The sequence below is a fragment of the Pseudocercospora fijiensis genome (assembly GCF_000340215.1).
Source record: "Pseudocercospora fijiensis CIRAD86 unplaced genomic scaffold MYCFIscaffold_9, whole genome shotgun sequence".
In the NCBI taxonomy this organism is placed as follows: domain Eukaryota; kingdom Fungi; phylum Ascomycota; class Dothideomycetes; order Mycosphaerellales; family Mycosphaerellaceae; genus Pseudocercospora; species Pseudocercospora fijiensis.
In genome coordinates this window covers 1,979,163-1,993,086 of record NW_006921540.1, presented here as the reverse complement: position 1 = coordinate 1,993,086, position 13,924 = coordinate 1,979,163, and the positions used below count along the sequence as shown (strand labels likewise).

Genomic DNA, 13,924 nt, shown 5'->3' with positions numbered 1-13,924 from the left:
TCTGCGTCTGGCCATGGCGAAAGGGAAGGCGCGCCGGAACAGGAGACGGACCGCGCTTGCCTTGGCATGCGGCCGGAGTGTGTGCCTTAGATTTGAATTTTCAACATTGTACTCCTGGAGATCGAAGAGAACAAGACTCGACGCAGCACGGCAGCTACTTTCTCGCTTGCCCGGCATGGCGGACACAAACGGCTCCTCGCTACCGGACGAGCCTCCCACGATACTCTACCTTGGCCAGCATGAATCGCAGCGCTCACATCCTGTCAGCAGCAAATTGCTAGGTCAAGCACAATTGGCCGGCTACCATCTCCTGACTGCGCCTTTAACCACCTCGCGTTTTCACTCGCGTGTTCTCGCCACTCTCGAGCATCACGTGCGGCAATTGAAGGAATCGTCACGCCCAGATCATCTTCCCCTTCCTGCACTCTCGCCACTACTGCCTGAGGATACAGATCTCACGCCAGAGGACAGCAACAGTGCTTTGATAGGGGTCGTCAGTCCATGGATCGACCTGGGCTCTCCCGATCCACTGGTTGCGAAGGTCAGTCGTCAAGTCTTCGCTCTCGAGTTGGCATATGCTGCATTCTGCGGCTTGAGCAATGTCCTTGTCCATGGGCCCATTCAAGGGTCGAATGTCGTGCAATACTCGCGAGCTGTTCTGGAAGCATTGAGTCTTGGGCCATATCTCCACTTACAAGTTATATTGCCGACTACGGGAGAGTTGGAGCTGGAAGGAGCGGACGGTGTTCACCTCGCAGAGCTTGCCACGGAGCGGTACGCTGCGCACTTTAGTGACGATGAGGATGAGACACCCGACGAACCAGACCAGTTCGACAGCTGGGAGCAATGGAACACCATCAGAACAATCTGTGGGTACAGCTCAAAGCTGACAGTAGGTATGTCATCTCTCAACTTTCTTCCCATCTTCTCTTTTGCACCCGCATCTTTCTCTCGTACGCATCGCAACGAATATAGATTATTGCAGGTACGACTCCTCCACATCCTGTCAGGTGGACCATACACTAATCGAAATCGAATGGACAGCTCTCGAAATCCCTCGGCAACTGCCTGCTTTGACCTTGCAGTCCCGTTGGTATTCTGAACCCGTACGAACGCTTGTACTTCCCAGAACAAGCTTCCTCAGGAACACCAAAGGTTTCCCGGTGCTGTCTAAAGCACATCAGAAGCTGCTCAGCAGATTTTTGCGCCTACGATACCCACCATGGGTACTGCTGGCAGATGTGGATCCCATTGAGACATCGGACAGCTTCGCGACGAAGAGTGCACCAGAACCTACTCCTGCAGAAGCCGCGCGAACGTCCAAGGACAGTCCGCCAGATCCCATCGCACATCTTCGCTACCTCCGCCACCTACAGCAAACACAACCTGCAAGACCACCCATCGAGCGGTTTGGGCAGGGATACCAGGACTACGTCCAGTCACCGCTGCAGCCTCTCACCGACAACTTGGAGTCTATTACATACGAGGTCTTCGAAAAAGATCCTGTCAAGTATGAGTGGTATGAGCGTGCCGTAGCTGCTGCTTTGAAAGACCTTGACAGCAAGCTCGGCGGTAGTAGACCCATCGTTTGCGCGGTCGTCGGGGCAGGACGAGGCCCACTTGTGACTCGTGTGTTGCGCGCGAGCAAATCAACTGGCATTGCTGTTACGCCTTGTGCCGTCGAAAAGAATCCGAATGCGCACGTACTCATACAACGTCGAAACGCCACTGATCCGCTCTGGAACAAGCGAGTGCTCATCTACAAGTCTGACATGCGCAGCTGGCCCGGCCCGACAATTGATGGTGAAGTCCAAAAAGTCGACATCATGGTGTCGGAGCTACTTGGATCCTTCGCAGACAATGAGTTGAGTCCGGAATGCTTGGACGGTGTACAGCACGTTCTTCATCCAGAGCATGGTATCAATATACCACAATCATACTCCGCCCACTTTAACCCAATCTCAACCCCAAGGCTGTACGGCGACCTTCTCCAACGTGGTGGCGAGGATAAATGGGAGCTGCCTGCCGTGGTCATGCTACACCAATACGACGATCTCTGCCGAACGCCTTCACGCGCAGGCATTGCTTCCGCAGCAGTCTTCTCCGAACTCCTTCCAGACGTCAAAGACGCCTGGGTATTCTCCCACCCCCTCCCCTCATCAATCCTCTCCCACGCAGAAAACCGTGCCGGCGGCACCCTCGACGCCGGCAGCTGGACCGGAGGCGACGGCAAAAACGAACACAACACTCGATCCTGCAAAGTCACATTCAAAACCCAGGATCGCGGCGTCTGTCACGGTCTCGCAGGATACTTCGAGACAGTCCTCTACGCACCCACCGACGGCAGCAAAGCTATCGAACTCTCTACCAACCCGATCACCATGGGAGATAAGAGCAAGGATATGATTTCTTGGTTCCCGATTTTCTTCCCGCTGAAAACTCCGATTTTCGTTCCCGGCGGAAGTGAGATTGAGGTTAGTATGTGGAGGCAGACGGATGATAGGAAGGTTTGGTATGAGTGGTATGTTGAGGTTTTTAATCAAATGGGGGGTAAGAAGAGGGCGAAAATTGTGGAGAGTGAGATTCATTCGAGTAGGAAGAATGGATGCTTGATGTGATAGCAGGGTCACTGCAGACTCTGTGATTTGTCGATGTGCTTCATGGCCGTCACGCCTGCGGTGCAGACATATTTGAAACAGTTGGGACTATACCCATGAGCCTGGAAAGAAAATCAAGCAGGTAGACGTATGATCAATGCATTCGTGTCATGTCCATCCCACCATCTCTTTCATGCTACGTTGCTTTCCACGACTTGTTCACTCCATCTCAAGCCATCAGGAGCTGTATGGTGCCAATAACACCCAAAGAGCTTCCATCGCTGCATTGTACGCCATCAGATCATTTTGGCCAGGCCTTCCTCGGCCCCATCTCGGCGCCCTTCTCTCGCTTTTCCTTGCAATTATCGACATCGGACAGTCAGGTTGGCATCACTCAAACCTCCAGATCTAGCAAAGCCCACGTCAAATCATCCACCGTCGTATAAACCTTACCCAGACTCATCAATTCATCACCAGCCTTCATGACGGCCGAAATTTCCAGTCCAACCTGCTGAGCAATAACCTGTGCATGTAGCCCCTCATTCGTATGCGTCGCATTCTTCAAACAGCCATACACCTTCCTGGCCGTAGGCGAAAGTCCAGCCATGCCACCACCTGCGTCTCCACCACCACCGCCATTTTGCTGTCCATACCCCATACCATTCGATTGCTGCGCCCCACCATTCGCCTGCAAGTGCTCGACAGGCCCTTTCGCGTAATGTAGATGTATGACAGTCGCTTCCAGCAAATGATACGAGATTTCATTCATATCCGTAATAGGTCGAATGAACAGCGCTCCAACATGTCTCTTGTTATTGAATTCTTTCAGTCGTCCCCAAACCCTCGCATATCCTTGCTCCACCACTTTCGGCTTTCCGTCATCCATGGCAGCGGTTTCCGCGTCAACCCAGACTTTGACTTCGATGGTGCCGGTGCCATCGTCGAGCTTGTAGGTTACGTTTGTTGTTTGTGTGCTGATGTTTCGTACTTGCGCAACGAATGTGACTTGTGTGGTTTCGCTGTCGTCGATCATGAAGTGTTCGGCATCGGGGTGTGGGTGGTGGGCGTCTATGAGTTGCTTGATGGTTACGGGTCGGAGTGTGTCTTTGCCGTATGATCGCTTGTTGGATGCGCTGCCTTCGCCTTGACTGCCAGGCATGAAGCCGCCGCCTGCTGCTCCGCCTTGGGCGCCATATGAGGTGGTGGAGTAGCCGCCGTAGCCGGTGTCTAGGGGAGGTGTTAGCAAGACGGCGGGATAAGTAGATGGATAGACTTACCCATATTGAAGTTCTCTGCGTGCTGAGCGGTATGGAGCGTATCAGAAAGGAAAATGTTGTCGTAATGTTTTATTGCGTCGAATTGTTGCCTCAATCGCGAAAACGCGACGCGATTTAGAGTTCACGTCTGCCCTACAGGGATCAGATCGATATCGGATGTCGGCAGCAAAATCTCTGGGACACAAAAAAGTCAAGCTTGGCTACACGGACGGAGAGGAAGCAGTGGCAGCGGCAGTTGGCCTCTTTTGCGACGAAGCAAGAGAAAGCGGCGAAATGGTGCGAGCAGCGTCGCCGGCGCTGTCCGAGAATGAGTTCGACATATCGAAGTCGCTCGCGGCGGGAGGATTCGACAGCGACGATGCAGCCTCCGATATCGAGATACCAGCACAACCTGCGGCGATAGAAAGTGAGGATGAAGAGGACGCAGCATTTATCGCGGCGACACAGGCTGCTGTCAATCGCAAGAACGACAGTACGGCAGCGAAGAAGGCGGGAGCATTCAAAAGCATGGGATTGAACGCGCACCTGCTCAAAGCCATCACGCGAAAAGGCTTCACTGTGCCGACTCCGATCCAGCGAAAGACGATTCCTTTGATCATGGATGGACAAGATGTAGTTGGCATGGCAAGGACAGGCTCCGGAAAAACGGCGGCATTTGTGATTCCCATGATTGAGAAGCTCAAGTCACATTCGGCAAAAGTAGGCGCAAGAGCTGTGGTTCTGTCGCCTAGCAGAGAATTGGCGCTGCAGACATTGAAAGTGGTCAAGGAGATGGGCAGAGGCACAGACCTTCGGACGACGCTGCTTGTGGGAGGAGACAGCCTGGAAGATCAGTTTGGCAGCATGGCGAGCAATCCGGACATAATCATTGCCACGCCTGGCCGTTTCGAGCATCTCAAGGTCGAGATGGGCTTGGAGTTGAGCAGCGTGAAATATGTCGTCTTTGACGAGGCTGACAGACTCTTCGAAATGGGTTTCGCGGCACAACTCCACGAAATCATGTATTCGCTGCCATCGAACCGGCAGACCTTACTCTTTTCTGCCACGCTCCCGAAGAGCTTGGTGGAGTTCGCTAGAGCAGGTCTGCAAGATCCAAAACTGGTCCGTCTGGATGCTGAAAGCAAGATTGCACCGGGTCTGCAAAGCGTCTTCTTCACAGTGAAACGTGCCGAGAAGGAAGGAGCGCTGCTCCATATCTTGCAAGACGTGATCAAAATGCCGGCTGGATCGAACGTGGCTGAGAAGAGAGATGGCAAGGATAAAGGCAGCAAGAAGCGAAAGCGAGACTCAGATGCTCCGGCGCACGAAGCACCATCGGCACACTCGACGGTCGTCTTCGCAGCAACAAAGCATCACGTCGAGTACCTCGCGAATTTCTTGAAGGCGTACGGTTACGCCACATCTTACGTATATGGATCGCTGGACCAGACTGCACGCAAGATGCAGGTGCAAGACTTTCGATCTGGTATCACGAACATCTTGGTGGTCACGGATGTTGCGGCTCGTGGTCTTGACGTGCCGCTGCTCGCCAACGTCATCAACTACGACTTCCCTTCCCAGCCAAAGATCTTCGTCCATCGCGTTGGCCGAACAGCACGGGCCGGAAGGGAAGGCTGGAGTTACAGCTTGATCACGCAGCAAGACATGCCATATTTACTAGATCTGCAGTTGTTCCTCGGCCGCAGGCTTGTGCTTGGTAGAACTGAGAAAGAGCCCGGCATTTTCCAGAACGCGATTGTACTTGGAGCTCTTCGTCGCGATAAGCTCGAACCACTTATGGAAGAGAGTGCCAAGCTCATCGAAGAAGATGACGACCTTTCTGCGATGCGAGATGTGGCTGCGAAGGGCGAGAAACAATACCTGCGCACTAGGAATGCCGCATCTGCAGAAAGCGTGAAGCGAGCGAAGACCTTGGCACAAAGCGGCGATACGACGGCCACAAACATACTGTTTGAGGAGATCGACCAGACTGCCGCGGACGAAGAGCAGAGACGGCTAGATATGCTGGCCAAAGTGTCCGGCTTCAGACCGGCAGAGACCGTCTTCGAGGTTGGTCAGCGAGGGAAGCTGACTGAAGCTGCCGAAGTGATGAGGAAGAGGCGGGCAAAGATCGAGCCAAAGTTCAGCAAAAAGGACGCAAACGATAGTGAAGAGGAAGAGGAGACGGTTAACATGACCGGTCGAGATGCAGAGGCGGAAGTGAGCGAGGACGAAGATGAGCTGGTCCTGACACAGCCCAATGGTGCTGACATGGAGGAGGCGTCGGACGATGAGATTGAGCTCACTTTTACTGCATCCGATGGACCGCAAGCAAGTGGTAGGAAGAAGAGGAAGAACGATACCGGGCAAGACTCCGATTTCTTCATGTCCTACACTCCCTCAACGATCAACATGGCCGAAGATCGTGGTTACGGTGTCCACTCTGGCGGTACGAATGCAAATTCACATTTCCTTGAGCAAGCTAGAGGTGCCACTATGGATCTTACAAACGACGAAGACTCTGGCTTGAAGGAAGCATCACGCAGTAAAGGCCTGCGTTGGGACAAAAAGTCAAAGAAGTACGTCCAGAAAGCGAACGACGAGGATGGTTCTAAAGGTGCTCGCATGATCCGCGGCGAAAGTGGCCAAAAAATTGCAGCATCTTTCAAATCTGGCCGTTTTGATGCTTGGAAGAAGGCGAATCGTGTTGAGCGGTTGCCGCGTGTGGGCGAGCAGGAGAAGAGTAATGCACATTTCGCGCAAAATGGCGGTAAGAGGTACAAGCACAAGCAGGAGAAGGCACCGAAGCAGGCCGATAAGTACCGTGATGATTATTACAAACGGAAGAAGAGGGTTGATGAGGCGAAGGAGAAGAGGGTGGGTCAGTTTGCTGATGGTAAGGGCAAGAGTGAGCTGCGAGGAGTGGAGGATGTGAGGAAGCTGAGGAGGTTGAAGGAGAGGAGGAAGGAAAAGAATGCTAGACCGAGTCGCAAGGGGAGAGCGTAGAGTCGTGGTAGTGAGCAACCCAATCTTCCTCTCCTCCAGATCCTCATAGAATCGCCAGTCGAAGCTACAGCAATACCCATGTCTGAAGCCACCTTCGAAAAACCTATCCCATACCCAGACAAATTACTCGCCGTCGGAGCGACCTGTACCAGTCACCACAAATAAATGGGCTTGCCAGCTAAGAAGTGGGATCCGATGCCAATTTTTTAGCTGTCCGCCAACGACCTCTCTAGTCGGAGCAGGTTGGACGGTAAAGATGCTGAGGGGAATTCTGGCTCAGAGTAAGCTCCCCTCTCAAGAATGATATGGAGAATGTTACTTCTAAGAGTGAATTACTACTTTGGGGTGACAGGCTTTGCCTCCAGGCATCTTGCTACCATTGCCTTGATAGAATTAAAGCCTCTGGTGTGAACGAAAACTCGAGGATTACGCTGCTGAGTGGACGAGAATGACAGATCTCACTTGCCATCCAACATCTCATACACAGCCATGACTTCAGGTACTTTGGCCACGAACTCTTCTTTGGTCTCTTGCCACACTCTCTCCTGTTGTGCTTTTCCATTCGGTCTCAACATCCATGGGGGAAAGCTATTGCCGAGGTCAGCGTGATCAAGTTTCTACCTCTTTGGCCCCTTAGGGACTCACCTTCCATATCCAAAATCCATCACAATCTTGCCATGGCTCTCAGGACCCTCAGACACGCCATTGGTTAGCGTATTTGCACCATACTGAGTATCTCTGGCGCCAAAGTCTGTGATGACTCTGGTGATGAACATGTCTCTGTTGATATTGGAGAGTGGAGTCCAAGCGGTTCCAGGATCTGTACAGTTCACAGTGATTTGGGCAAGTCCTTCGGTCTTCGAAAGCTTTGCGGCTAGCTCGCGCATGAAGTAGACGAGCAAGGTCTTCGAGCGACCGTATTGGTTCTTCTGCGCCATGCCATTCTGATTGTTGCTGAGGAATTTCAGGAAGGATCCAGACTTCGGGAAGGACCACATTGTGGGCCATGAGGGGTAGACGCCGAATGAGGAAACATATGTCAAGACTGGTGGGTTTGGGTTGGATGGAGATGACTTGAGTAGCGGGAGAAGAAGCAGTCCCAGGAGAGCATTGGAAAGGTAGTTGACCTGAATGGCTATTCTTTTGTGAGCAGTAGTAAGTCCGAAAGAGGGGTGACAATGCCTTACAGGTTTCCCATCCTTCCGGCGACTCCTTCCGGTCGAAAGAGAGAATACCCATTGTTGACAAGACGTGGTCAATGTAGGGCAGGGATTGAGCCTTTTCTCTCAATTGCTTGCATCCATCAAAAGTCATCATGTTGACCTGCCAGACCAAGATATTGGGGGCTTGTTTCCCTTGCGACTTCAATTCTGCCTCGAGCTTTTCCTTTAATTCGGTGCAGTCCCTAGCATCGACCAGGACCAATGTTTCCACGTCTCGCTCAGCAAAATTCCTTGCGGCTCTAGATCCGTAGGCGCCATTTGCTCCTGTGATGAGAACAGTCTTGCCGCTGTATGAACTAGCTTTCACTGTTGTTCGGGCATTTCGCTGGGCCCAAAGCAGCTTCCACGGGAAGACTTCGGCAAGGATCAATGGGATTGCAAAGTAGAGTGAAGCAATGACAACGGCAAAAGCCGCCACCGAGGTGAGGGACAGGTGCATCGCGCTCCTTCAAAGTCTTTCAGTGCTCATGGGCAGCTTCTGCGAAGATGTGGCTCAGGTTGTTTGTTTCGAGAGTGCAATGTGAAATTGCAACAGGGGAAGTCGTTCGATAGAATAGAACCAGGTCTGGCTTGGCGCACACATGCATGCTGAGATATACGCATTGAGGGACACATAGTGCACGACCGGTCATGTGCACCTCATCCATCTCATCATCGCAACACAACATCGACAACACCTATGCCATCAAACAACCACGATGCATAGCGTAGGTCATCGAATTGTAGATGCTATCAAAACCATGGCCTCCTCACGTTCCCTCTCAATCTCCTCCGCAGACCGCGCCCTCCTCCACGAACCTTACAATCTTCTGTACAATCCCTTCCACCGCAAACCGGTTCTCGTCCACCAGTACCTATGAATCCTCCCAATCCATAATCTCCCCTAAACTCATTCTATCATAGAAGCAACGATACCAGGCCTCCAGCCTTCTCCCAGCGACCCTTTCTGGGACCTCTCCTCTTCGACAACAACGATTCCGATGCCCGTGACCATTGTGCTGCAGAACGGACTTTTCTGTCATGGTTACGTTTATCAATTTATATGGCTGTGGTTTCTGTGGCGATCCTAATCAGTTTCCATCTCAAACACCAGCCGACGGAGCTGGAAAGAAAGGTGGCCTTGCCTTTCGGAATTGTGTTTTGGCTGCTTGCGCTTGGTTGCATGGGAAGTGGTGAGTAGAAAATGTGGCGAGGGAGAGGGCGGTAAAGCTGATGAGTGATGCAGGTCTGAATAATTATGTCAAGACCGTGAACCGGTACAGTCGACGACAGGCGCTCGTGCAAAGTGGATGGGGAACGCAGGTTGTGTTTACTGTCGTGGTAAATTTCGCCGCGTGGTGAAGGATTTGTACAGTTGGGCAAGCTGACTCTGATTACAGGCTGTTGCGATTGTGGCGGCTTGCGTCTTATTTCTGAGTACGCAGGCTCAGGTGCAAAAGTGAGAGCTGAGCCGTACCAGTTTCCTAGCAGAGTCATGATTGTCCTAGGAGTTGACGACTCTGGACATGAGGTGCTCTACTGATCTATTGCTGTTTCCAAGACATGCGAATGGGACGCTTCAAGCCTGCTATCGGTGCATGAAGTCTGAAGCAGACTGAATGCCAGAAACCAATACCCTGGAGGTTGATCGCAGTCATGCCGGCCATTCACCATATGGTCACCTCGAATTCCTTTCAGCAATGAATCCTCCAGGATTTTGCAACCATAATCTCTGACCTCTCTAGCCCGCCTGGTCGAGAGTCGCGAATAGCGATACAGACGCAGGATATAAATAACGACCTCTGCCCGAGTCAGCTCCACTATCATCTCCTCCGACCTCTGCCCTTGGCAAGATCAACGCATCGAGAATCCTGTCGTCTGGACTTCGAATTGTTTGCTTCTTCAGCTGGCTCGTCAATGCCACATGCACGATCAACGATTTCTCCCAGAGTTCAGTTCTCCGACCTTCCAATTCCTCCTGGATCCAGCTTCGGCTCACGACAGCCTGAGACAACGTATGGCTCTCCATGAAAATACACTATCCTCCACGAGAACCTGGAGAGTACGATATTCTCGGAGAGAACATAGACCCGCACACTGAGTCTCAAGTGCTCGTCCTTCAGTGAGGTGACCTTGGGTGTGAAAAGGCATTCATTGCACTGCTATAGATTGATGCAAGAGCTGGCGCAGGATAGGATTTAGTATCGATGGAGACTTTGGACCTGGAGGAGGGAGTAGCAAAGCCTGTTGAAGGTGACGCAAGCCGGCAATGGTGTCGCCGAAAACACGACACACGCTCTGGCTGGCAGTGGCTGGCTTGAAACCTGATACATCATCTAAGCAGAGCTGCAATGGGATATTTTCGAGGAGCTCCGCGAGATGAGCGACTCGACTGCCGGCAGAGGCCATGATGTGGCAGACGTTAGCGAACCTCGTTTCAAACTAAGCACGTCACTCACGAGCACAATTCTCGGGCTGTTTGCGGGTTCTTGGCAGCTTTCTGGACGAGCAATTCAAGAGGCGCAGAGGCAGTCAAAATTTCATAGTCAGCACCTTCCGTTGACATCCAGTGCGGTCTTGTGAAGAGGTGCATGGACTTGAGCGCTTCATTCGCCTGCGCAAGGCCCAACTTCGCTTGTGAACTGGAATGTGGTCTTTTGCAGCAAATGAGAGCAGCGTGACACGGAATATTATCGCGTTCTAAAATTATCAATCTGGAAGTTGATTCCATTAGAAAAGAGCCCTGACAATGCGCCTCGGCCAGCTAGCCAGGCCAAGGGTTCTCTGCCTCTCCTCTGCCAGTTCTCGCAGCTCTGTCAGGTTTTGTCGCATACCACTGGTCACGTCCATTTCGGCGGCTCGGATGAAGAGCTTCCAGTCCCTAGTCCACACTTTCCAGCATATATACATGGTCAGAATAAGCGGAGCAGCCAGGTAGGATTCGAAAAAGTCTTTAGCATTCGGCGAGCCCCCAATCGGCCACAGAGCAACATAGAAACAGGCAATGAGACAGATGATGTTCATCGCAATGCCAATATACGAACCCCAAACGCCGAAGAAGGCCTTGTAAGGGATCTCCTCGATCGATCTGCCTTGCGCAATCCAGCCAGCTCGGAATCGTACATGACTGAGACAGATGGTAGCCCAGATGAAGAAGTTTGCCAGTCCTGTCAAGGCCAAGAGCCAGTTGAAGAACTCCGGCCCCCCACTTGTGGCCTCGTTCACGAAGGCCAGGAGTCCGAATGAGAGCTGAATCAGCACGCACCACAGTGGACGGCCACGCTTGTCAATGTAGGCAAGAGCTTGAGGTCCCATGCCGTGAGCTGCCAGGGCTTGCATGGTCCTTGTGCTTCCAAATGCGCTGCTATTTGCAACCGACAGCACCGAGAGGCAGATCACCACATTGAATACTGAAGGTAAACCTTTGATACCGGCAAGAACCATTGCGTAGACGAATGGCGATGCTTTAGTATTGGCGCCATGAGAGTTCAAGAGCACATCTGAGTCCGATGGTACGACCAGACCAAGTATGAAGAGACATACAACGTAGAAGAAGCTGCGACAGTCTTAGCAGGATCTGCATTCGAAGCAAGATGATGGAACACTTACGCTATGCGCCAGAAGACCTGTTTTGTCGCTTGTGGGATAGACTTCAAGGGATTCTTCGCCTCTGCAGCCGCAAGGCCACTGAGCTCCGTGCCGCCAAAAGCGAATGCGGCTGTCACAAAGACGGAGCAGAAACCTTTGAAACCATGACGGAACGCACCCGGGTGATGCCAGTAGCGAGCACCTAAGTAGCCTCGATGATCGGTAGGCACACCTCCGCAATCGATAATGATACCAAGGATGATGAACCCGGTGCAAGCCAGGACTTTGATGATGCTCAGGACGAATTCGACTTCACCATAGCCACGAATGCCGAATATCTGCACGGCTGACAGGGCTACCAGGAAGACGGTTATCCAGACGGCAATATTGATGTCCTTTGCCGAGTCCCAGAATTTTATCGTCAAGCTAGCCGCTGTGATCTCGAATGGCAAGATCACCAGCCATCCTATTGCATAGTCCCAGCCGATTGCGAAGCCCCAGGAAGGATCGATGAATCGAACGGCGTAGGTAAAGAATGCTCCTAATATTTGAGATCAGTATGATTACAGCCACTGCGTCATTTAATGCTCCAAGGGCCTTACCATTGACGGGAAAGAGCACGGCCATCTCAGCTAAAGCTTGCATGGTGAGAAGCAGCATACCACCAATAATCTCCAAGAACGTCAGCACACTTCTGTTCACCTGTTTCCGTGCATACTCACAATGAAGCCCAGGACGAGAGAAGCCGGACCACCAGCTTGCAGTGCTGAGCCAGAACCAACGAAGAGACCAGCTCCAATTGCACCGCCTATGGCGATCATTTGCATGTGACGACCTCTCAACTCGCGCTTCAGTTGATTCCCGCCCTCCACGTCCGAATTGTCCATTGAGCTTCCGCCCTTCTCATCGTGGTGTCCTTTATGCGCATCATCCTCCATATACTTCGGGGAGCCACTATAGTAGGCCGCCGGCGGCTGAGCTACCTCATGAGATAACATCGTGGCTCGTTTCGCGATACCTCAGATCTAGCAAAAATGATCGACGTTGGCAATGCTTGTTTCGAGGAGAGACGGTGATGGTGCTCGTGCTCTTATTATGGCAGATTAGAAAGCATGGTCATTTTGACCAACTGTGGCTAAATGGGATCAGCCGCCTTTTTCCATCACCACCATGCGAGGCTTCAGGATCGCCTTGCGGAGCTTATCATTTGAATGCCTGCTCGCCGTGGTGTTCATTCGCGTGTCCGCTGTCCCGCGAAGTGCCGCGCTACAACTTTCTTTCATTTGGGCCAATCTGGACCACAGGTTGATGACATGGTCAATCACACATGGTCAGCAAGATGCCGGGTTGGCTTGAGAAAGTTGATAAGCTTGAACGGCAAGATTGGTGATCATCTAACAGGGCTTGTCACCTTTGCCTGGCCAAGCTTAAGGGTTGCTGTGAGTTGCTCTGCGTGAAGGTGCGTGAAGTCAAATAATGTCGAATTGAGCGGGATAGCAGGCTGGGCTATGCTGGCCCTTGAACGCTAACCGTCTACACCCTCTTTCAAAGTTCCGGCAGTATTATTATACCCTGAGGAAGTACCGCCGAGCCCTGCGAATGCTGTTTTATCCAATGGAGGAAGCGGATTATGCCTGTATTAAGTTCAAATCTACTAATCGGGTGGCGGACGCTACTAGTCGGTTCTTGACAGAGGGTGTATAGCTTTTTGCTAGGCAACTGATATCTAGGGTTACAGATCAAAAAATTGTAAAGGATCTACTATGAGTTAATAGTTGCAAGGTTAGGGATAGCCCGGCCTGCTATCTCGCTTAATTAGACTATATGTAGTTCTAATGCATTCTCCCTATCTAGATAAAGAGAAGACTAATTATAGATGCTTATAGGCGGCTCCGCGTGCCTCTAAGGTCCTAGCGAAGCTTCCGCCTTATACCGTCTTAATGCGCAGCTACGGTGCCGCTTTAGTCGCGTCGATTATAGGCTTATAGTAGAGATGTAAAAACCTTAGTAATTGTAATAGTAATAGTAAATAGTAAATAGTAAAGTCAAATTAGCAATAGTAATAGTAATAGTAATAGTAATCCTACAGAGAATTCTATAGTAATAGTAATAGTAATAGTAATAGTAATTACTATAGTAATATTACTATTACTATAGTAATTACTATTATACTATTTAGTATAGTAAATTGTACTCTATACGAGTCCTAGCATCTATTTTTCTAGACTATATCATACTATTTACTATAGATATATCTAGTAAAACTATAGAGATC

General features: G+C 51.3%; 6 protein-coding genes across 6 annotated transcripts; 3 read left to right on the top strand and 3 right to left on the bottom strand.

Moving 5' to 3' along the window:
• Positions 1 to 115: 115 nt before the first annotated feature.
• Positions 116 to 2,773, top strand: MYCFIDRAFT_58569 (uncharacterized protein). Its single transcript, XM_007932421.1, has 2 exons — positions 116 to 896; positions 1,045 to 2,773. Exons 1-2 carry the CDS (start codon positions 176 to 178, stop codon positions 2,616 to 2,618), a joined length of 2,295 nt encoding a protein of 764 aa, XP_007930612.1. The 5' UTR covers positions 116 to 175; the 3' UTR covers positions 2,619 to 2,773.
• A 218-nt stretch (positions 2,774 to 2,991) lies between these two features.
• Positions 2,992 to 3,756, bottom strand: MYCFIDRAFT_190791 (uncharacterized protein; the record flags this gene model as incomplete). Its single annotated transcript, XM_007932711.1, has 1 exon — positions 2,992 to 3,756. The coding sequence occupies one exon, from the start codon at positions 3,754 to 3,756 to the stop codon at positions 2,992 to 2,994; it is 765 nt and encodes a 254-aa protein (XP_007930902.1).
• A 526-nt stretch (positions 3,757 to 4,282) lies between these two features.
• On the top strand, positions 4,283 to 6,847 carry MYCFIDRAFT_10719 (uncharacterized protein; the record flags this gene model as incomplete). The annotated part of the gene is made up of 1 exon (XM_007932283.1): positions 4,283 to 6,847. A coding segment is annotated over one exon (2,565 nt), but the record flags the coding sequence as incomplete, so codon positions are not given.
• A 470-nt stretch (positions 6,848 to 7,317) lies between these two features.
• MYCFIDRAFT_80944 (uncharacterized protein) lies at positions 7,318 to 8,521 on the bottom strand (the record flags this gene model as incomplete). The annotated part of the gene is made up of 3 exons (XM_007932710.1): positions 7,318 to 7,447; positions 7,505 to 7,994; positions 8,047 to 8,521. The coding sequence occupies 3 exons, from the start codon at positions 8,519 to 8,521 to the stop codon at positions 7,318 to 7,320; spliced, it is 1,095 nt and encodes a 364-aa protein (XP_007930901.1).
• Positions 8,522 to 8,822: 301 nt separating this feature from the next.
• Positions 8,823 to 9,524, top strand: MYCFIDRAFT_143681 (uncharacterized protein; the record flags this gene model as incomplete). Its single annotated transcript, XM_007932709.1, has 4 exons — positions 8,823 to 8,932; positions 8,986 to 9,254; positions 9,308 to 9,402; positions 9,462 to 9,524. The coding sequence occupies 4 exons, from the start codon at positions 8,823 to 8,825 to the stop codon at positions 9,522 to 9,524; spliced, it is 537 nt and encodes a 178-aa protein (XP_007930900.1).
• Positions 9,525 to 10,791: 1,267 nt separating this feature from the next.
• On the bottom strand, positions 10,792 to 12,536 carry MYCFIDRAFT_190787 (uncharacterized protein; the record flags this gene model as incomplete). The annotated part of the gene is made up of 4 exons (XM_007932708.1): positions 10,792 to 11,617; positions 11,671 to 12,190; positions 12,252 to 12,321; positions 12,372 to 12,536. The coding sequence occupies 4 exons, from the start codon at positions 12,534 to 12,536 to the stop codon at positions 10,792 to 10,794; spliced, it is 1,581 nt and encodes a 526-aa protein (XP_007930899.1).
• Positions 12,537 to 13,924: the final 1,388 nt, after the last annotated feature.